Raw genomic sequence first — 23,730 nt, forward strand, 5'->3', positions numbered from 1 at the left:
ACTGAGGCCTTTTTTTTTTAAAGTATGGAACATCATGTTTTTATTTGTAAATTGTTTCTTTTGCAGAATTTGGTGGATTTGGTTCAGTTAGTGGAAAAATAGAGATTGAAATAAAAATAAACCATGAAGGGGAAGTAAATCGTGCCCGCTACATGCCTCAGAATCCTTGTATTATTGCCACAAAGACGCCCTCCAGTGATGTGCTGGTCTTCGATTATACCAAACACCCTTCCAAACCAGGTAAGCAGCATAAACCTTGAATCGGGAGGTGGGAAGATGATACATTTTTAATCAGATCAGGTTCCTTGCATTTATATTACATTTTGTAAACTTTAGTAATCGCAAGCATCATCCTTGGGAAAGAGGGGCAAGTATTGTAACCTAGAATCTCATAACAAAAATCATCTATTGAAGCAGAATGCTACCAGTTTTGCTTCATAACTGATGGGTGGTGTGTTCTCCCAAATGATTAAGTTGAACTGACGGGGTGAAAGTTTACAGTCCAGTCTTCTTGCGTCACATCCCTCGTAAGAAGCTAAATGGTCTATTGGATTGTTTAGTATTTGCTAAATTCTGAAGCAAATACTAAACAATCTGCAGCAAAAGCACAGACTTGTAACCAAAACCACTTTGATATGACAAATTAAACAAATCTTAATAAAATTGTCCATATCAATGCAATAGTCAGACTCCTGATGTATTGTTAGATGGTTTAGTCGGACAAGGCTCCAAATCATCTACAAAAGACAACATACAATGATACAAAATTCTGTGTCTTGTGAACCATTTTTCATTTTAAGATCTAATACGCCTTTGCCACCATACAATGTTAGACATAAATGTGTTTTCATTCTTTCATGCCTGCCTGGTAGGGTGAGAATTGGTATGACTTATTCATACAAGAAGTTTCTGATTTTTGAATTGAATAGCAGGGACCAAGTTACAGGGTTATATTTTGTTAACGTCTGCAAATTCCTGGACCTGACATTTATATTTAGCCTTTTGGACTAACTTTCCCTGGCAAACGGTAAATAACTTCCTTCTGAAGTAAACAAAACACACGTTCACCTTTTTAAACCTGTTTTGCAGAGTACAGCTGCCATTCTTATGTCGCAATGTTGACACTCGCTCACCTCAAATGGCTTCTCCTCTGTCCATAGTGTCACCTCTGAAATACTGCTGAGCTCCATCTTTGATCCCCATCTCTTCATGGTTAACATGCTGCCCTTTGGTGATATCATGTGAATCATGAGACCATCTTCCACTTGTATGCTGATACCCTGCTTTCCCTTTCCGCCGCCTCTATTGACCTCACAGCTGTCGCCAGTGTCTCCACCTGCCCATCTGACATTTAAGAACTCCATCCTAATGTCCAGAACCAAAACAACCATTTCAGCTCCCAAAAACACCTATATGGTTTAATCTGAACTCCCATCAACTTACCCTGACCTCCATTTCAGGCTGAGCCCAGATGTGCACAACCTTGGCTTTCAGCTCAGCCCTGTGCCCAACTTCCTTTCCCATATTTGATCAGTTACGAAGACTACAACCCATCGCCTGAGAAACATTGCCTCGATCTTTCCCTACCTTGCCCTCTCTGCTGCCAAAACATTCACCCATTCCCTTTCTCTTGCCCTTTTAAAGTGCTTTGAGATGCCTCTGTATGCAAGGAGCATGATTAAAATTCCAAGTTGTGGTGCTCCAGTGTAGTTCATTAGAATGTCTGCTTCAGCTGACTAGGCAACTAAAGGGTCAGTTTGCTGAAGTTTCTGCTCGTAGCCAGAAATATTTTGAAAAATTAGATTGAAATATTTGGTAAATTGTGCTAGTACAGGAAACTTTGTGCTATCCGGCACTGACGGGACCGAGCTGTTACTGTTCCCTCAAAACTGCCGGACACGCCAGCGCTGATGTTGAAACATACGGAGATTTTCAGCTCCGTGTGAATCAACAAACCCTGTTGCTTAGCAACAGCTTCTAAACAGTCGGCTAGCGTCTCTAGCTGAAGCTGTTGCTTAGCTACAGACCTTGACTGTTGAGAAAAAAGCAACGAAAAGAAAAAAAAACTAACGAAACGGCTCCTGATTTTTGCTGGTGGCTCGAGCTTGCTGGACATTTAGCCTCCGGATAACAAAGTTTCCTGTATTTTGATGAAGGAAAAAAACTCTCAAACCAAGTTTTAAAAATCCAGCTTTGCTCTACTCTCCAAAGTTGGGTAGCTTTTTAACCTTTTACAGATGTTAAAACTTGAGTGCTGGTGAAGATTTCAACAAACTCTTTAGTATAAGCCATTTAGTTATCTGCTTACCAACTAATTCATCTAGAATGGTATGTCTTGAAAAATGTTTATTTAAAAAAAAAAATGAAAGAGTAACTGCTTTACAACTACACAGATCCCTCCGGTGAATGCAATCCAGATCTTCGGTTACGTGGGCACCAGAAGGAAGGCTATGGGCTCTCGTGGAATCCAAATCTTAGTGGCCACCTACTTAGTGCTTCAGATGATCATGTGAGAATTGTATTGTCACTTTTGTTTTGTGGATTAGGGAGAGCCAAAAGTGTCTTGAATTAACAGTATAGCTTTGAATAACTGATGGTAAGGATTTAATACCTGTCTTTTTTAATAATTCCTACCAAAATTATGTTGGTCCCCTTTTATCATTCAATTGGACAGCTCATGGAGTCATTCCATGTGAAGAGCTGAGGGCATACCATCATGTAAATAGAGAAGTTGATGGTTCTATCTATTTACTAATAAAGTATATTAACCTTAAACATGAGTGCTGTGTTGTCTTTGCAGCAAAGAAGCTGGGGTTGTTCTCCTTAGAACAGAGAAGGTTGAGTGGAGATTTGATGGAGGTATTCAAAATCATGAGGGGGTCTGGTCAGAGTAGATAGAGAGAAACTGTTCCCATTGGCGGAAGGGTCGAGAACAAGAGGACACAGATTTAAGGTGATTGGCAGAAGAACTAAAGGTGACATGAGGAAAAACTTTTTTATGCAGCGAGTGGTTAGGATCTGGAATGCACTGCCTGAAAAGGTGGTGGAGGCAGACTCAATCGTGGCTTTCAGAAGGGAATTGGATAAGTACCTCTCCTGGTCCCTCAATACCTCCTCTCTGGTGAAGAAGGCCCAGCAGCGCCTATATTTCCTAAGGAGGCTGAAGGGATGTAACCTGTCACCCCTGATCCTCTCTAACTTTTACCGCTGCACAATAGAGAGCATCCTGACGAACTGTATCACAGTATGGTATGGCAGCTGTAGCTGCTATGACCGGAAAGCCCTGCAGCGGGTAGTCAAAACTGCCCAACGCATTACCGGCACCCGGCTACCGACCATAGAGCACATATACCAGAAACGCTGTTTACGGAGGTCACGGTCCATCATCAAAGACCCTACCCACCCCAGCCACAGTCTGTTCGCCCTCCTGCCATCTGGGAGACGCTACAGCTGCATTCGCACCCGTACGACCAGATTTAGGAACAGCTTCTTTCCCAGGGCTGTCATCCTACTGAACTCCACAAATAAACTCTAAAGCCTGCACATCTGCCAATGCACTTTATTATGGTTATGTTTGTTAATGTATTACAAGCCAAATGTATGTTGAATGTTTAAATGTCTTAATCTAAATGTACACTCTCGGGAGCCGCAAGCCTACATTTCGTTGTACTGCACTTGTGCACTAACAATGACAAAAGTTGATTTGATTTGAAGAGGGGGAAGGGGGTGGAATTGCTGGGCTACGGGGAAAGGGCGGGGGTGTGGGACTAGCTGAAGTGCTCTTGCAGAGAGCTGGGAAGGGCTGAATGGCCTCTTTCTGTGCTGTAACCATTCTATGATTCTAATTTGCTTTGGAGATAGTGGCCAGTGTTGCTTTGTACTTAATGTCTATGCTGCCCATTTTATACTTGTTTAAAAGCAGTGTACCATTGATGTAAAATAGTCTATCAAAATGCTGGTCATGAAATCTGCTTGCAGGCAATCAACATGTTTTGGCCTGTTGGTTTCAGGATACTGTGATATTAATTTCACTTGGCTATAAACTGAGGTTGCCTTTAAACTGGTATATAGGAAACTTTCTGATATCCGGCACTGACGGGACCGAGCTGGTGCCGTACCATCAAAAGTGCCGGACATACCAGCGTTAATGTTGAAACATACGGAACTGAAAAGCTCCGTGTGAATCAACAAACCCTGTTGGCAACAGCTTCAAAACAGTCGGCTGCAGCTGCAAGTGTCTCTAGCTGAAGCTGTTGCTATAGCTGCAGGCCTTGCAGTGGTTGACTGGGGGGGGAAAAAAGCAACGAGAACTAAAAAAAACTTATAGAAAACGGCTCCTGATTTTTGCCGTTAGATCGAGTATTCCGGGCATATAACCTCCGGATAAACCAAAGTTTCCTGTATTTGCTTTCTGTTTTGGAACAGTATTGCTTTAAAAATTGCAGACACTTTGATATACAGTGGCTTTGAATAAGAGTATATTTGTGCAATTTTAAACACTGGTGGAACAAACTGCAATTCAAGCAAGATTCCTTTAAGTGTATTCTTTGAAGTGAGTTGTATGCATTTCTGCACAATATTCCTGCTTATTTTATTAATGCCAGTTACAACCTACTGCCCTTTTGCTAGAATTTGTTTTTTTTGGATTCAAGTATGACATGCATGTAAAATTTTAATGTAACATCACTAATGGAATAAGTTGGCATGTCTGTAAAGCAGAAATCAATACCGACACTAGTGCATGGTAATATGCACGTTGTACGCTTCATCTGTAACTGTTCTTCCTTCTCCCCAGACCATCTGCTTATGGGATATCAGTGCTGTACCTAAAGAAGGAAAAATAGTCGATGCAAAAACTATCTTTACTGGTCATACAGCAGTAGTGGAAGATGTGTCGTGGCACTTGCTGCACGAGTCTCTATTTGGTTCTGTGGCAGATGATCAGAAATTAATGATGTAAGTTGATCAATTCTTCCTGGTCATTTTAAATTAAAATTTTCGGAGACCAAAAAGCAATTTTCAGAGAACTGCAGGTGGTGCAAATATGAAATGGAAACACTCAGCAGGTGAGGCAGCATCTGAAAAGGTACGATTAACGTTTCAGGTCCATGAACTATCGTCTGAGCTGGAAGATGTTACAGATGAGCAGCTGATTAACCTGTTTTTCCTCTGGGTAGAGATGTAACCTTCATTGCATCTTTCATTCTTGTCTCTCTCTGCAAATTGTGAAGGAATGCTTAAGATCTTTATAGGCCTCTAGTCAGGCACACTGTCCATGTAACCTTGATGATTTATTATGGCCTGATGAGAGTTTGTTGTAAACAGGTACCCCCAGAAATGAGGTCCTGTCAAAACACCCGATGCTAACTTGTTTATTAACTTGGGCCCATTGTCCCATTTCCTATCTCGAGACTATCTTGGCTATCTCATTTCACAATGCATTGACAAAGTTTAGTCAATAGGCACGAATCAGCACTTCCTGTACTGCAGCAGAAAACAAATAGTGCAGGCAGCTAAAATGTGCACGGATACAAATTTAACCATTTCATTATTTTTAGGTACAGTACAAATCAACAAGTTAAAAGAAAGCAAAAACCTTATACGAGGTTAAACCAAACCTAATCTTGCGTCTGTATGTATACACAAACTGGGTCTCTTGCAACAGAAGTGGTGATAGTGCAAGAAATTAGAAAAACAAAAGATGTATCGGAGACCCAGAGGAAGTGAACAGTTACACCAGGGGTGGTGCTTGGGTTGGGGGTCCATTGGTATTTGGGCATAGCTGAGGAGTGCTCTGCATCCCTGGTTTCTACCTGCCTGCCTACTTTTTCCACCACACTCCTCTACCACTGGAGGCTTTGCCGCTTTGTCAGATTTTCCATACTTTCCTCCCCCTCTGCTATTCTGCAGCAACCATTCACACATCCCTGTGATGCAGCTTTTGTTTCTCTAATTTATCTTATTGCCTCCTTTTTGTCTTGCACCATCTTCTTTCATTTATTATATCCTGTCCTTCACCTAATCACAGACCTTTCTCTGCGCCCCCCCCACCCTCCTCGTACCCTTTTCCCTAGCTCTGTTTCTCTCTATAAGCTGCTCATTTGCAAAAGTTTTGAGATCTGCCCTGGCTGGATTGGAATAGCAGGTGGAAATTGAGTGGAAAGTAATTGACATATTGAAAATGTAGTGATAGATGGCTGTTGAAAATGTGTCTCATAAGATGCATTTAAGGGGAAGCTAGATAAGTACATGAGGGTGAAAGGAATAGTATATGCTGATAAGGTTAGATGACCTTTATCAGCATGAACCAGTTGGGCTGAGGCCTGTTTCTGTGGTGTAGATTCTACGTCAAGGGTGAAATGCAGAATTTATCATTCACCAAACCAAAATTTGAGCATGCACTTGTTCTTTCTGTGCACTTAGCAATCAAGAATCAGTTTTGTGCTGCCAGCCCCTTGTTACAGTTACCTGTGACCGTGCTCTTTTATGTCCCCTAATAATACATACAAAAAACACCAACAATCTGCGCTGCATATTATTTGATTTTACTTTCTCCCCCCTTCTGTGGATTCATAGGAACAGGAGGAGACCACTTAGCCCCTCGAGTCCATTCCGCCATTCAATGAGATCATGGCTGATCTGTGACCTAATTCCATATACCCACATTTGCCCTGTATCCCTTGATCACTTTGGTTAACAAAAATCTATCAATCTCAGATTTAAAATTGACAATTGACCTAGCATCAATTGCCATTTGCGGAAGAGAGTTCCAAACTTCTGCAACCCTTTGCGTGTAGAAGTGTTTCCTAATTTCACTCCTGGCTCTAATATTTAGACTGTCCCCTAGTCCCCAACAGAAATAGTTTCTCTCTCCCTACCCTATCAGTTCCCCTTAAGATCTTAAACTTCGATCAAATCACCCCCTAACCTTCTAAATTCCAAGGAATGCAACCCTAGTTTGTGTAATCTCGCCTCGTAATTTAACCCTTAGAGTGCAGGTATCATTCTGGTAAATCTATGCTGCACTTCCTCCAAGGCCAGTATATCTTTCCTAAGGTGTGCTGCTCGGAACTCCAGGTGTGGTCTAACCAGGGCTTTGTATAGCTGTAGCATGACTTCTAACCCTTTGTATTCTAGTCCTATAGATATAAAGGCCAGCATTCCATTAGCCTTTTTGATTATTTTTTGTACCTATTTGACATTTTAATGATCAATGTGCATGGACCCCCCCCCTCCCCCCCAAAGTCTCTGGGCCTCCACTGTTTCTAGCTTTTCACCATTTAGAAAGTACCATGTTCTAACCTTTTTAGCTCCAATGACTGACCTCCCATTTGCTTGCATTGATGTCCATTTGCCACAGTTTTGCATATTCACTTAAATCTATTAATATCTTTTTGTAATTTTATGCTTCCACTAGACGCATCCTGCCAAATAGACTACCTGCCCATTATTCCTATTTCCTGTCTCCAGCCAATTTCCTAACCAGGTCAATAATTTGTCCTCAATTCCGTGGGCTTCTACCTTAGTTAACAGTCTCTTATGAGGGACTTTATCAAATGCCTTCTGGAAGTCCATATAATTTACATCCATAGACATTCCCCTGTCCACTACTTGAATTTTGAGGTAACTAAATCAGGTTTGTCAGGCATGACCTACCTTTCACAAATCCATGCTGGCTCTCTCTCTCTGATCAGCTGAAAGTTTTTCACGGTGTTCAGTCACTCTATCCTTAATTAGAGACGCTAGTAATTTCCCGACAGATGTTAGGCAAACTGGTCTGTAATTCCCTGATTTCTCTCTCTTCCCCTTTCTTAAATAGCAGAGTGACATACAAAATACTGATGCAAAGTAATTATCCAACATGTCCACTATTTCCTTATTTTCATTGACAATATAACTGATCAGTTTTCAAGGGGCCCACACTCCTCCTGAACACCCTCTTAATTATAAAAAAAAGTGTTGATTTTGATATCACTTGCAAGTTTCTTTTCATACACTTTGCAGCTCTTGCTATCTGTTTTGTCACCTTTTGTTCTTTGTATCTCCTAGTTGCTAGGATCTGTGCTAGCTTTTGTATGCTTTTTCTTTTAATTTTGTTGTCTCTTACCTCTTTAGTCGTCCATGGCTTTTTTTTGGCAAGTAGAGCACTTTCCCCTTGGGGGTATAAACTGGTTCTGTGTCTCAGTAAATTTACTTTTCAACACCTCCCACTGATCACCTGTCATTTTGCCCGTTAACAGATTTGCTTTTTACTGTGGGCGGTCTCTGTCTCATGGCATTGAAGTCATCCTTGCCTTAATCTAGAATCTTAGTACAGGAAACTTTGTGTTATCCGGAGTACAGGAAACTTTGTGTTATCCGGAGGCTAAATGTCCAGCAAGCTCGAGCCACAGGCAAAAATCAGGAGCCGTTTTGTTAGTTTTTTTTCCTTGTGGCTTTTTTTTCCAACAGTCAGGCTCTGCAAAGTCTCTAGCTTAGCAACAGCTTCAGAGAGACGCTTCCAAGGTACGGGCCGACTGTTTAGAAGCTGTTGCTAAGCAACAGTGTTTGTTGTCAGATACGGAGATGAAAAGCTCCGTATGCTTCAACGTTAACGCTGGTGTGTCCGGCAGTTTTGAGGGAACGGCAACAGCTCGGTCCCGTCGGTGCCGGATAGCGCACAGTTTCCTGTAGCTGTTTTGCGTTTCTCCCTTTCAAGTGCTACGTTGAACTCCATCATATTATGATCGCTATTATATAATGTTCACACACTGAGCTGTTAACTAAATCTGGCTCATTACTCATTATTAAATCTAATGATCTGCCCCCTTGTTGGTTCTAGGGCATATTGTTGCAGATTTGAAGTACAGGAAACTTTCTGGTATCCAGCACGGACAGGACCGAGCTGGTGCCGGTCTATCAACATTGCCGGAGAATCGAGCGCTATAGTTAAAACATACGGAGCTTCTGAGCTCTGTATCTAGCAACAAACCCTGTTGCTTAGCAACAGCTTCAAAACAATCAGCACAGCTTGCAAGCGTCTCTGTAGCTTAGCAACAGCTTCAGTTAGACGCTTGCACAGCCAGAAATGAGTGAGAGAAAAAAAGTAACTAAAAGTAAAAAAAAGTTATCTGAACTGACTCCTGAATTTTGCCGGTTAACCGACATTTCCGGTTATTTAGTGGCCGGTTAATCGAAAGTTTCCTGTACCATGCATTATCCCTGAATGATGGTGGACCAGGCACTTGTTCCCAGGGTCTCTGACAATACCACTAAGTGCCCACTTAAAATAATTGACACATTTCTAATTATGTTGCAGATAAAACACTGAAAATGCATATTAACTCTTGTCCAACCAGGGATCTAGGAGTTTTTTGTGTGTATGAAGACCAAGTTGCTAATCCTGTAAAATATATCGTGTGAAAATTTCTAGTTTCATGGTGCACGGTTTGAAAAAATATATAAAATTTGCCTTTTTGCCTGCAATTCAAATTAATCTGTGCTGTTTTTCTCCAGCTGGGATACCAGATCGAACAACACATCTAAGCCAAGTCACTCAGTTGATGCACACACAGCAGAAGTGAACTGTCTTTCCTTCAATCCTTATAGTGAATTCATCTTGGCAACTGGTTCTGCTGATAAGGTGGGACATTTTGGAGCTTGTGCTAGCTTCGTTTAACACGTCAACTCTACATTGGTAATGTGATGGCAAATTTTATATTTTCTTTTCCACTGTACTTAACCCCAACTCTCTGGTTTAAAAGTTGAATTGGTAGGCTATCCAATCTATTAATTACTAGTTGTGTACTTAATTTTTTGCTGCTGCCTTCATATTGCTGTCTTTTTATAATAGTGTGCCAAATAGTTTATTGGCAGGAATGGGTAAGTGACGTTCATCAAATTTGGCACAAATAGCGATGTAGAAAAATAGTTCTGTTTTAGTTGTGTGATCAAATAAAATAGCTGTTTGTGTCTTCATTCCCCTAAAATTAGGGTTTTCAAACTATGGCCCAGAACTGTATGTAGATCACAAGGCCCTGATAACTTTGTTTCGAAGTCTTAATTTTGCAAGGCTCTGCTTCACTACCACGTGTCGGTCGCAAAATCGGTACACATGCTAGTGTGCCTGACTTGTAGCGGGCTATATTTTGTGATAAAGAAAGATGCTGGCAATTTGGAGGCTGTGATGATGGCCAGCGCATGCCTCATTTAAGGCTCCAAATTGTTTTAAATAGGTCCCTTCCTGGATTGTGCAGCTGCTTGACCATTTAACATGGGCACAGCAGTATGTGGCTAGCCTGGCCCATGGGACTCCGCTTCTTCAAGGGAAGTTTCACGGAATTTTTGGTTGGCAATTTTTGTTGTTGCATAATATAGTGGTTTATGTCCATTTTTATTATTTCTGTTGCTGCTCGGGTATAATTTTGTTTGACTTGCAATGCTCGATTTCCAATTCAGCTTTTTATAACTATCTTGCTTCCAGCTGTATTTTTGCTTGCTGCAACTAAAGTGACCAGGATGGGAATTCTTTTGGTGCTCCTACAGTTGGAGGATAAAGACCAGTTCTTGAGGGGACTAATAAAGGCAGGCACAACTGTATTGCGTGTGTTATAAATGCACCTTTTCCCCAGGACCCACATTTACTAGCCCTTCTGGATGTGTCAGAAGAGGCATGTTTTTGGTTACAATGTAGCTCAAAGGAAGCTACCATGTAGCTATGCCACCTCTTGGCGGCTGACCACCTTGTCGCAGAGAGCTGGCTGGCTATGTTGATGCGGATTAAACTTTTACACCACCTGATCCTGTAAGACCCCACCAGTGACGCATACCAAATCAGTCTGTTGGCTGTTCACAAATGCATCAGGAAAGTGACCGAGGCCTTGTTTGCAAGGGGCAATAAGTTCATTACTTTCCTTGTGGAAATGAAGTATCCGCTCGATGGAGCACAGAACATTTGTGGGTGCCAGAGTACCCAAGATTACAGAGCACAGTAGATCATACAGACTGTTGAGCTTGGCTGCTACCTTCTGACGGCAGTGGGGCACTGCTGTCCTCTGGGAAGGGTGCCCTTAACTGCCAAACAGCCATCCTCCTAAAACCCACCTTGTGCAGCGGCATGTCCACTTTGCCAGCCATCGACTGGAGTCGGCCGCTGCACAGAGACTTCATTGTGTACCGCATTGAATTTCATTTTTGCTTGGCACTTCTTTCTTCACATCCCCAAGCCTTGACCAAACCTGCCAATTAAAAATTTTATTTTGAAGTTTTTTTTATAAAGGTACTGTATTAGCATCCATTTACCTGTTAACTGGGTACATCTCTTTAAATTTCAGCTACTATCCATATTTTGCACATTCCTACTTGGCAAAACCAAAGCTGTGCCAGGAGGTTATGATAATTTGAATTAGTTGATGCTACAAATTTAAGCTGTTGCCTCCATACACTGAGCTAAATTGGCCCAGGCATGAATTTTGCTCACTGGAAGATAAATCATAGATTAGAGTACCCAATATCTGTTAATGTCTGCAGTTTGATATGAAAATTAAAGGAAATAATGATTTAAACTTCACATGTGGCCCAAGAAGCCCCATGGCATGCACTTAAGCAGTTGAAGAAAAAAAGCTTGGACATTCCTGTGATTAAAATACTGCATCATTTGTATAAACTAGCTTTCTTTGATTAACTTGGTTACACAAATGCTTTGTACAGGAAACTTTCTGATATCCGGCACTGACGGGACCGAGCTGGTGCCGTACCATCAAAAGTGCCGGACACCAGCGTTAATGTTGAAACATACGGAACTGAAAAGCTCCGTGTGAATCAACAAACCCTGTTGCTTAGCAACAGCTTCAAAACAGTCAGTTGCAGCTGCAAGCGTCTCTAGCTGAAGCTGTTGCTATAGCTACAGACCTTGCAGTGCCTGACTTGGGGGGAAAAAAGCAACGAGAACTAAAAAAAAAACTTGTGGAAAACGGCTCCTGATTTTTGCCGTTAGATCGAGTATTCTGGACATATAACCTCCGGATAAACCAAAGTTTCCTGTAGTTGGTGGCTTTGCATTATGTCAGCTAATCCCTTCATTGGAGTCTTAATGGCATGGTTCCACATCTTCAGACGTTCTTGATGCTTGTAAGAATTCTTAAACTGATGCCTGTGGTGCCATAATCATTACATTCCAGCTTGAAAAGTTCCTTTTTATATCTGCATTTTCAGTTTTTAATCCGTTTATCTATTCATAGACATCCTTTTACCTTGTTTTATGAATTGCTGATGTACAATGCTAAAAATTGACTTGTTGTTTTTCCAGACTGTTGCATTGTGGGATTTAAGAAACCTGAAACTGAAGTTACATTCGTTTGAATCGCACAAGGACGAAATCTTCCAGGTACAACTGTTGTCTTTTTTTCTTCCCACACTAAACTAGAAAACACATTACATGAGAACAGAAGTTGTGGTTGCGGTTTAGACAACTGTCCCTTTATCTTTGGGCTCACTGGGATCAAAGTCGCCTCCTTATCTTGCTATACAATTGGTGCTTCCTGAAGGAATGGATTTGGCAAGTCTCGATCTTGTTCGGGGATGTGCACTGGTGTTAAATGGCAGTCTTGCCCAGTGTCTACATGTGTGTAATAAAATATCACATTGATGCACCAACGGTGGTCGAATGAGATTAAGGGCATTTGGGGCCAAATTGATGTTTTTCCCCTATATATAATCAATGACAGCATGTCTGATCCGCCTTGATGAATGCAAAATCCATCTGAAAAAGGTGCAGTGATATGAAATTTGAGTTGATTCTTAATTAAATACTTACTTTGGTTAAAATAGTGCCTTTTAAACTAGGTATACTGTTAGGAGTGCATATTGTTTTAAAAATGCCTTGACATTTACAAATTAGATTATTTAACAGTGACGTAGTTGAAAACATTTAAATTACAGTTGTGTAAGTTTGTCTTCAGTACAAGCTTACATGTATAAAAGCTTACCACAATTCTTGGGGAATGGTCTCTTGGCAGATTGGCTGCAAGGCCAGGCATGTAACACAAACTTGTTTTGCAGCACTAGCTTGTAGAGTGAAGAATTAAGTAAGGAATTAATTTTATTGGTCAAAATGAAGAAATGTTCTGCTTAGTGATGCAGTAGGGGGGCAAAAAAGCTAATTGAGGTGTTAAATTAACTTTATTTACTGCTAAATGACTTGCTGTAGAAAGAGCTAGGCAAAAACTTATCAAATTCAGGAATGTGACTTCTGGTTGTATGTTAAAGCTTTTCAATGCAGCAAGACTGCAGAGTATTTGTAACTGGTGCTAAGATATGTTGGGGGAGATTTTCTACTTGGGCACCACATGGACAGGATATCAGTTGTGCCCAGTGTTGGAGTCGGGAGGCCCAAATAGTTTTCAGGTTCAGGTCTCATTAGCATTTTTCCTGTGAGCTGTGGGCACTACAAGGATGCTCCGCTGCAATTCGCCAGTGTCCTGTGGTGAATTAGCGGTCGGCTGTAGTGCACAGCCAGTGGGCAGGTAATGCCTATTAGGCGGGGTGGGGGTGAGCGAGAACGGGCCAAAGTCTGTAAAATCAGGATCCTCGTACAGTTGGTGTTTTTATATTTCACAAGCATGCAGCAGATCAGCTTGAGGTAAGACTGAAAGAAAATATATTTTAGTCTCTTTAATTTGAATCATTACATCTTTTAAAATAAGCTTTCTGTATTCTCATGGGGTCGTTTTGCTGCAGGTCATGATTTTTTTAAAAAATTGTGGCAAAAATTCTCTTCTACGTTCAGTTTGCTGATTAAATAACGGCGCAGTAGCCATGTACTATAATGTGGAAAGTTAGTGACCAACAGAATCTTTGATAATAAAAACAGAAAATGCTGGAAATACTCAGCAGGTCAGGCAGCATCTGTGGAGAGAGGAACAGAGTTAACGTTTCAGGTTGATGACCTTTCATCAGAATTGGAAAATGGTGAGATGTAACCGGTTTTAAGCAAGTATAGAGGAAGGGGAAAGGGAGGAAAGAACAAAAGGGAAGGTCTGTGAAAGGGTAGAAGGCAGGAGAGATTGAATGACAAAAGGATGATGGTGCAAGGCAAAAGGGGGTGGTAATGATACAAATAAAGAAACAAAAGATGGATCTAGAGGAGGTATAAATAGGAATAGCAAACATTAACAGCTGCCATCTGGAAAAAAATAGGGGCCGAGGTTATGGTCTGAAATTGTTGAACTCGAATGTTGAGTCCGGAAGGCTGTAAAGTAACTAATTGAAAGATAAGGTGCTGTTCCTCGAGCTTATGCTGAGCTCCATTGGAACAGTGTAGGAGGCCGAGCTCAGAGTGGGAGTGGAGCAGAGAACGTGACGGTCACGCTTGCGGATTGAACTGAGGTGTTCTGCAAAGTGGTCACTCAATTTGGTCTCCCCACTGTAGAGGAGACTGCATCGTGAGCAGCCAATACAGCATACTAATTGAAAGAAGTGCAAGTAAATCGCTGTTTCCTCTGGAAGGAGTGTTTGGGGCCCTGGATGGTGGAAAAGGAGGAGGTAAAAGGGCAGGTGTTGTATCTCCTGCGCTTGCACCGGAAGGTGTCGTGGGAGGAGGTGTTGGGGGTGATTGAGGAGTGGACCAGGGTGTCGTGGAGGGAACTGTCCCTTCGGAATGCTGAAAGGGATGGGGAAGATATCTTTCGTGGGTTCACGCTGGCAGAGGATGATCTGTTGAATGTGGAGGCTGGAGGGGTGGAAGCTAAGAACAAGGGGAACCCAATCATTCTGGGAAGGAGTGAAAAGGATGAGCACAGAAGTGTGGGAAATGTAACAGATATGGTCGAGGGCCCTGTCCACCACAGTGGAGGTGATTCCTCGGTTGAGGGAAAAGGAAGACCTATTGCAAGCACTGGTATGGAAGCTGGCATCGTCAGAACAGATGAGACGGAGAAACTGGGAGAATGGAATGGAGTCCTTCCAGGAAGAGGGTTGGGAGGAAGTGTAGTCAAAGGTAGCTGTGGGAGTCGGTGGGCTTATAGCGGATATTGGTCGATTGCCTATCCCCAGAAATGGAGACAGAAAAGTTGAGAAGGGAAGGCATAAGTCGGATGTGGACCATGTGAAGGAGAGGGAAGGGTGGAAATTGGAAGCAAAGTTGAAGTAGTTTTCCAGTTCAGGACAAGAGCAGGAAACAGCACCAGAATGTTTGATAAACCTTCTCTTTCTCTTCCCCCTCCTCCAGCTCCAAAAAAAACGGTTGAGGTCTTCAAGTACTTATTTCATGAGAATGGGGTAACGATACAATTTTTAAAAGAACAATATCCATGTAAAATAAAACCAGAAAATACTGGAAATACTCAGGTCAGGCAGCATCTGTGAAGAGAGAAACAGAGTTAACGTTTCGGGTTGATGACCCTTTGTCAGAACTCACCATATAAGGCTTTTGTTGATGCCAACAGGTTCAATGGTCTCCTCACAATGAAACAATCCTGGCATCAAGTGGAACAGATCGCAGACTGAATGTATGGGATTTGAGGTAGGAGTTTCCCTATTTGACTGCGATCACTGAACCTAGAATTATTCTCGTAGATTTTTGTTCAACTCTCTGATGCACTATTCTAGTGGATAGGCTTATGGGATTTTGTACCTATTTTGGGATAGAAAAGTACTGTAAGTGCAGTAGACCTGTGAGCAGGAAGAAGGGACAAGATTGAGGGAAAGAAAAAATTGGAAGTTCCCTGAACAAGTGCAATTCACTTTTCGAACTGGGAATGCCATGAGTGTTGGTGAAAATCTTGTGGCTTGCTTCTCTGTTCCCTTTGCTGAAGATAGATCTGCTTACAGGAAACTTTTGATTAACCGGAACGCTCTATCCACCGGCAAAATTCAGGAGTCGGTTCAGATAACTTTTTTGTTACTTTTAGTTACTTTTTTACTCCATTTGTGGCTGTGCAGGCGTGTAGTTGAAGCTGTTGCTAAGCTACAGAGATGCTTGCAAGTTGTGCCGATTGTTTTGAAGCTGTAGGGTTTGTTGCTTTAGACGGAGCTCTGAGCTCCGTATCTTTTAACTATAGCGTTCGGTTATCCGGCATTGTTGATGGACCGGCACCAGGTCGGTCCCGTCCGTACCGGATACCAGAAAGTTTCCTGTATTTTCCTTCAAAAATGGTAATGACTTTCTTTTTAACAGTGAGTGTGGAGATTGGGTAGCTCAGTAGATTGGGAACACTAGCACTTCAGGCACTTGGGTGTGGGCCCTTCTGATGGGATGAAAGTCTCCTGTGTGTGGTAAAGGCCCTAGCTTAAATGAGTTTGGATAATCTCAGTCTAAATATTGCTGAGCATGGCTCTGTGGTGCAAACTCCTACAATTGTCAGCTTTGTTCCAGAGATCATATGATTGCTACTGTTGGGGGTGGGTCTCTACTGAAGGAATAATGAAGTATAATAAAGTTAATAATTTTAACATTTTTTCCTCTGTGCTAGTCTTGCTCGATGCACACAAATATTCATGCTAAATTCTTAAACGGTTTTAAAAAACTTATTAGGCTATCCTTACAAATCCTTATTTTAAGGTATTTTTATTTTGATGCCCATTGTCTCCAAGTGCCTACTTTCCATAGTTTTCTTTTCCAGCATGGCGCTGGTCCATATTGGTGCTGATTGGAAATAGGAAAAAAAAATCCTGCATCTAGTATTGCTTTTGACATCTACTCTTGAATGCAGTGAGAAGTCGAGATTTTGCTGCCTTTATGGGATGTGCTGTTGGTGGCAGGTGTACTGAGTATATGCTGCTGACGGCACCCGATCAGTAGGAAAACAGCTTAAAAGTTCCAAGAGGTTTTTTTTCTAGTAATATTTGTAATGAATTCCTTATTCCTTTTATTCTAGTAAAATTGGAGAGGAACAGTCACCTGAAGATGCAGAAGATGGCCCTCCAGAGCTCTTGGTGAGTCTGAGAAATTTCCAGTGCACCTGGCTATCAAGTTTGATTTCCTTTTTCCACTTCTGATTTTGCTCAAAGGCAGTGATTTGTGCTGGGATGCAGGTCCACAGGTGGCAGCAGCCATTTGAAGCTTTGTCCCAAGTGACTTTCTGTAAAAGCCTAGACAATGAGGCTATCTGACTCTGGGAGTCTGAGCTGAGTCATGTTCTTCAATGTGCATAAGAATGTGTGTTTCAACAGGGTCAATGGATAGCTATTCGGGCCGTTCTCCACTGGTGTGTTTATCTTTCCTTCATTGCAGAGAGTTCTCATCCAAACCTTTTCCTTGGCTGAGGTCAGCTAACTTGGTGCAGACTGGGGACCAAGCATGGGACCTTCTTGTCTGTTTGTGAATCAATCCTATATGGAGCAGTGCATTTGTCTACGTAACCATCATGCTTTTAGTAGCATTAGAACAGTGGCTCTCGAACGTTTTTGATTGAAGGACCCCATTTCGAATTGATTAGTAATCATGCTGCTGCCCCCCCCCCCCCCCCCCCATCTAAATTAAAATACTCATACTATGAAACTGCTACATGTAAAGAGTGTTTTAATAATGCTTTTAAGAAAACGGGTATTTACCTATCAGCGAGATGGGTGTGCTGCCTTCTCACACCAATTCTGGGGACTCTGCAGCAACAGATGGCCAATATTTGCCACTCATTGCTGGACAATTTTTAAAGCTGTCAGCAGGCTGGCCAGGGTGAGGTGAGGGCACGAGCACCCATGCACATGCGGGGATGTTGCTGGAAGCACAACTCACTGCCATACTGTTCAACTGGCGTTCTGTAACTGCTGCACTGTGGGATTGTACGTGTTTGCATGAACACGTTCAGGCATGTGTTTGAAGGGCTCCCGCAGGTGCTCTGATCACATGTTTGGAGGATGGCACAGGGTCGTGATGCCAGGGAGAGGAATTGGCTCGACCGGTAGGGAGCACTCGTTGCAAAGTGAGAGCGAGCTGTGGGCCTCGGAGGAGGTGGGCCCAGCTGTTGAGAATAATTCGCAAGAACTGAATCCGTGTAGGTTTTATTAAGAGGAGCAGCCTTGAAATTACCTCCGATCGTGGACCCCCAGGAAAGTCTCTACAAACCCCAGTTTGAGAACCACTGATCTACAACATAGTATCAAATTTTTTGCCAGGTATAATATCTTTCAAGAAATTGGAACCAAAGCAGTTATAAGTGAGGGTACTTACAACAGACTTGAAACACTTGATTTGCCCCCACCCTCAATTTTCTCCCATCCTCTTTTTGAAGGCACATATTTTTGTTGAAGTTCCACAGATGCCAAAAGCCCTCCAGTATCTCACCCAAACAACTATTCTTCACGTGAAAAGTAAAAGGAAAGTGTGTCAGTAATACATTTCAAACATGAGGGCCATCAGTCGAGCACCAGTCTGCCCTCGCACAACTGCACACACACGTTACTGGGTGGCAATCTGAGCCAGGGAACCCTGGCTGATTCTCCTCCTGCCTAAGCCAGAAGTATTGAGGTCACGTGCAGCTGCTCTACTGACGCTCCAGCCAAGATAACCACAAATCGGAGTGTTTCATTTTACTTTAGTATGATGCTCATCCCCAATGTACAGTTGTATGTATATATTAGACACTACATTGTGTTACAATCACAGTTTGGGAGAATTTATAATTTGTTTCTTAGCTCCCAGTGGGTAAATGTGGCATTGCATTGAGCTATATAGGACTGGAATGTCCAAGGTCTAATCCCAAACCTATAGTGGGTTAGCCAAATTCAAATCACCCATGGGCTAGAGAGGCAAGAAACATTGGACACTTGTGCGGTGTTGGTTATTCAGCAGCTCCTCCTGCTGGAGGGTATGCGTGAACACTGAAGGACAACAGCATTCAGTTTGACTGGTTGCCCCCTGTTCTATCTATAAGCATGTCTACATTGAGTGTTAGCAAACTGCTGACCATACCTTCCTCAAAGCTTTGCTATAAGTTGCTCAAGTGACATGTCCTCCATCGTACATCTCCAAAAGTCGCTGCTGTGCTGAGACTAGACCAAGCTGGTTTCCCCCCTAACAACCTTCATTGAAAATGGTTTTCAGAAAATCCTTAAGATTGGTGCTGTCTGGCATACTGGTCTTCTGGTTTAAAAAAAGAGTTCCATCATAGTGGGCCACCTGCTTGGTTGAATTAGCAGGCTTGAAATTACCTCTGGCCGCAGACCCCTGGAAAGTCTCTACGGACCCCAGTTTGAGAAACCCTGCAATAGAGTACTGTTATCTGCATGCAGGACTCCGATCCCTGCTGAGCCTAATGACAGCTGGCCAAAGACAGACCTGTCACCTGTTCTGCCTTGGAATCCCAGCATGGCTGATCTCCAGCAGCGTGAATAAGGCAGGATACATCATTGTGTGTGTAGAAGGTTTATTTTAATTTTGTTGAAATGAATCATGATGAAGAATTTAGATTCTATAATATGGTGGAGTTCCCAGTGCATTGGAATTGAGCTCATTTACATTTTGGAGCATCGGTGTTTACTCAATACTGTGTGTAAAGGCAAGTCGAGTGAGTAATTTGCCACATCTAGAAAAAGTGGTGGCTATCTTTGGTGCTCTGCTGCTTTTTGCTGAATATGGTGCTATTCCTCGGAGGCCAAGGAAAACCACCCTTTTTTTAAGGTGTCTTTCTGCTGTGATGGCAGCAGTGCCACCTTGTTTACGTTGAGACTAGTCTGCATCAGTGCAGTAGTATAAATGTCATATGCTTCTGCACTCCCCCCGCCCCCAACCCCACACCAAAGTTTCTTTAATACCCTTAGCTGTATCGTTACTAGGCTTATTTAGCTTTGTACCAATACATTACAGGGAAGAAAGTCAAACCATAAGGCTGTTCCACCTAGTGTTATACAGCTCAAACTTCATTCTGTCTTTCACTTTTTGAATCTTGCCCAAGTATAAAGGATCAAAACCTTCAATTGTGCATCTTAGTGTTCTTTAGACTTCAAATGCACTTCAGTGTGAAAATATCACAATTGCATTGTACTTTATTAAAATTCCAGTGGTGGGGAAGGACAAAGTGGCCACAGTGCATTTGTACAAAATATTCAAACTTCCCATTATACTTCTCTGAAATCCCATTGATCACATCACTCTGACTTTACCTCCAATTACAGCCCAGCTGCAGCTCGAGACTTATGCACCTGCTATGTCGTCGTTCTATCCTTCCCAATTTTATTGAGTATGGATCAGTGGTTATTGGATTTCAGAACACATCCCACCACTGGATAATGGGAATCAACTGGAGGGTGACAGAATCAAGGCCCTTTAATGCTTTTTACCAGCCTGATTGCTAATATCACAGCTTGTTCCTTATTCAGTGAAGTGGCCTGCCCTAGCCTCATGCCATTTTCTCGTTCAACACAGCATCTTACTGTGGTGTGCATTCAGTTCAGTAGCCTGCTCCAGCCTATCCCTCTCACTCTTGCAAACTCCCCACTAGGGTTGCAAAATTCCGGGAATTTTTAAGAGGAAACTTTCCATGGGACACTGGTTTTTGTCTCTGATCCTTATATTATCTTTGTCATCAAAATAGACACACTGTTCCATACAAATAAAAACAGGCTTTCAAAACTTTATTTAGGTTATAATTTTGAACTTTATTGAACCCCCACAAAAAAGACCCATCTAAAATAAAATAAAAAGAGCATCAGCTTATTTAGCCTGTAATTTGTCCTTATTTTGTCCCTTTGAGTCTTCTACTCATCATTGCTCCTCCTGATTCTCTGGCTCTGACGTGTCCATTTCCTCCTCTGTGTCGCTGTCTAGCTGTGTGGTGGACACTTCTGTATCTGGCTCAATAAGTTAAAGTTTGCCCGGATAGCCACCAGTTTCTCCACTCTCTTGTTAGTCAGCCTGTTGCGCACCTTTTGTATGCGTATTCCCAAAAAGTGACCAGTTTCGTTCGGAGGCCGCTGATGAAGGTGGGATTTGGAGTATCACCGATGCAATGGGTGACAGGGCCTCAGATACACAAAGCCCCTTCCACCAGGTATGTGCACTGATATGCTTGCATGATTCCCATATCCCGTCCCCATTCCAAAGACCTTGCTTGGTAGAGAACTTTGCCAGACTTCCCAGAACTTTGCCCACGTCCAGATTGAGGTGGTGTGAGAGGGTAGAAATCACACTGTAAGCGATGTTGATCTGTTCTCCAGAAAGTATTGGTCTCCCAACATGCTTTGGGTTCAGCATGTATGCTGCAGCATGAATCAGCTTGACACAAAATTCTTGACTCGTCTATGAATTGAACAATTGCCTTCTCTGATTTGAGCAGCAGGGATGTTGTTAGGGCAATGCTGATTTGTTCTTTTAAATCAGCAAAAAGCCTGAGAACATCTGACAAGACAGCGTCATCTCCTTCAATCTGAGCAATTGCAGATGCTACTGGTGAGAGTAGTTTAAGGCTGCTAACCACGCTCTCCCAAAACACATCATCCAGCAGTATTTTCTTGATGGTGGTTTCCATATCCCCAGACTGGGATATTGCCATTTCTTGCAGCGACTCCTTACCCTCCAGAAGGCTGTTGTACATTCTGACAACGCTACCCCATCTAGTATTGCTGGGCAGCTTCAGTGTGGTGTTCTTGTTCTTTGTCGTTTGCTTGGAGTTATAGGTTGCTGCAACTACCTGTTTTGCCCTGACATGCTTAACAACTTGCTTGGCTCTCTTGTACAGTGTTTCCATGGTTCTCAAACCCATGATGTCCTTGAGCAGGTTGAGCCCATGAGCTGCGCACCTGTAATATGAGGGTAGGCCTCCTCCACTTGAGCCCAAGCAGCCTTCATATTCGCAGCATTGTCAGTAACTACTGCAAAGACCTTTTGTGATCCAAGATCGTTGATGACCGCTTTCAGCTCATCAGCAATGTATGTGCCTGTGTGTCTGTTGTCCTTCGTGTCTGTGCTCTTGAACACTGGGAGAGGAGTGGAGATGATATAACTTATGATTCCCTCCCCTCGTACATTTAACCACCCATCTGAGATAACTGCAACACAGTCTGCCGTCTGTCGTTTCTTTGAGCTTTCCTTGGACTCTGTTATACTCAGCCTCCGGCAAATAAGTAGACAAAGCATGTCTGGTGGGAGGACAGTATGCAGGGTGAATAACATTGAAAAATCTCTTCCAGTACACATTGGCTCTGAGCATGAGGGGTGAGCCTGTCGCATATACAGCTCGAGCAAGGCACTTATCTTCTGGCTATGGTTATCCATTGTATCAAAGAACCTTCCAAGTGGGCCAGGAGTTGCTGCTGATAAGGAGCCTGATGCTGAATGTGAACCATCATCATCTTAAATGGAAGCAGAGGAACTCTGGGCTGACTGCTGTGAGCTTTGAGTGAAGTTGTTGCATTTGGATAAATGCTGCTGCATCTTTGTGGCATTCTTTACATATGGCTTTGTACAGTGTTTGCATATGTACAGTCTTTCCATCTTTAATGCTTGGGATAAAATGCTTCCATACATCCGATGGTAAACGTGGCATTGTTCTATGCAGAGAAATAAAGGGCATTCGTCTGTATCGAACTGCGGTCGATCAGCACGATTGCAACAGGGTGAGTACATTTTTCCTGATGCTCCATGTGATGGAAGCATGACCTGTGCACGCACGACGCTACACCACCAATAGAGGGAGCTAATTGCTCATCCACTCATCCAACCAATCGGGACACATTTGTTCACAGTCACGCACAAAACTTGTAATTATTAAAACAAGCCAAGTAAGAAGATAAACATATATTGATTAAGAAATTCCTTAATAATATTCCATCTCTGTTAAGAGAGGACCTGTGGGGAAAAAAATGAGCAATACAAAAAAAACAATATTATGCTAGCATGTGCTTTTTTGGGCAAAATTCCCAAGCTAAACTTCTCATGGAAAATTTCCGGAAATTTACTGGAAACTTTCCACCCCTTCGCAACCCTACTCCCCACGCAACAGTGGGAATGCTACAAGAAATGGGGGAAGGGGACTGTTGTAGGGACAAACAAGAAAGATAAAACCAAGTGTTACAAAGGGGAGCAGAAAATAGGGAAAGTTAAAAAGACTGCAAGAGAAGTGAAGAGTGGTTAACTTTTTGGATGTGCTAATTTAGATTAGTGCAACAGAGGCAAGATAATCTGTGTTTTTTGTTTCAGTTTATTCATGGTGGTCACACGGCTAAGATTTCAGACTTTTCATGGAACCCAAATGAACCATGGGTAATTTGCTCTGTATCTGAAGACAATATCATGCAAGTGTGGCAGATGGTGAGTTTTGACACAGTACCACATTGGCTAGATTACTTCCCACCTTGTCGATTGAAAACACCTCCATGTGATTGCTAGGTTTATGTTTATTGACATGACTGTTTGGGAACAATTACTGTACGTCAAATGTCTGGTTATGTTGAACCTGCTTCAGATGCAATGAAATTATTGGCATGTTGATCTAGTGCTGTAATGCAGGCTCAGCATTTGACTGCACAATTGTAGTTGCCATAATTGTATTGCAGATAGCTGTACAAACTTAGTTTGTATGTGTTGTGCCTCTGTGCAGTATGCATATACAGATACAGTTTCAGTTGGTTGCAATCAAATTTTTAAATTGTAGCTCTGACTGTATACTTACAGCTGTCTGTGTGCATCTGAACTGGTAACAGGGTGAATCATACTTTTGAACTGATTATTTGATGCTGCTGCCGATTTTTGTATTTGTGTGTCTGGCCAATTTTTAATGTATAATGGGAAATAGTTCAAGACCGATTACTCTTTCTGCT

The 23,730-nt window shown here is 42.3% G+C and overlaps 1 protein-coding gene across 2 annotated transcripts in view; it reads left to right on the forward strand.

Annotated features, from left to right (window-relative positions):
• The window catches only part of LOC147103380 (histone-binding protein RBBP4), a 39,591-nt gene that overhangs the window by 14,746 nt on the left and 1,115 nt on the right, over nucleotides 1–23,730 (forward strand). For both annotated transcript variants that reach the window (XM_085962933.1, XM_085962934.1), the window contains 8 exons: nucleotides 67–240; nucleotides 2,394–2,509; nucleotides 4,796–4,956; nucleotides 9,496–9,622; nucleotides 12,287–12,364; nucleotides 15,423–15,499; nucleotides 16,854–16,911; nucleotides 23,111–23,221. In XM_085962933.1, the coding sequence (XP_085819059.1) occupies nucleotides 67–240; nucleotides 2,394–2,509; nucleotides 4,796–4,956; nucleotides 9,496–9,622; nucleotides 12,287–12,364; nucleotides 15,423–15,499; nucleotides 16,854–16,911; nucleotides 23,111–23,221 (902 nt within the window). The remainder of the gene's footprint in view (nucleotides 1–66; nucleotides 241–2,393; nucleotides 2,510–4,795; nucleotides 4,957–9,495; nucleotides 9,623–12,286; nucleotides 12,365–15,422; nucleotides 15,500–16,853; nucleotides 16,912–23,110; nucleotides 23,222–23,730) is intronic.

This window comes from Somniosus microcephalus, chromosome 20 (genome assembly GCF_052327205.1).
Source record: "Somniosus microcephalus isolate GS21.2 chromosome 20, FLI_Smic_1.0, whole genome shotgun sequence".
Classification (NCBI taxonomy): Eukaryota; Metazoa; Chordata; class Chondrichthyes; order Squaliformes; family Somniosidae; genus Somniosus; species Somniosus microcephalus.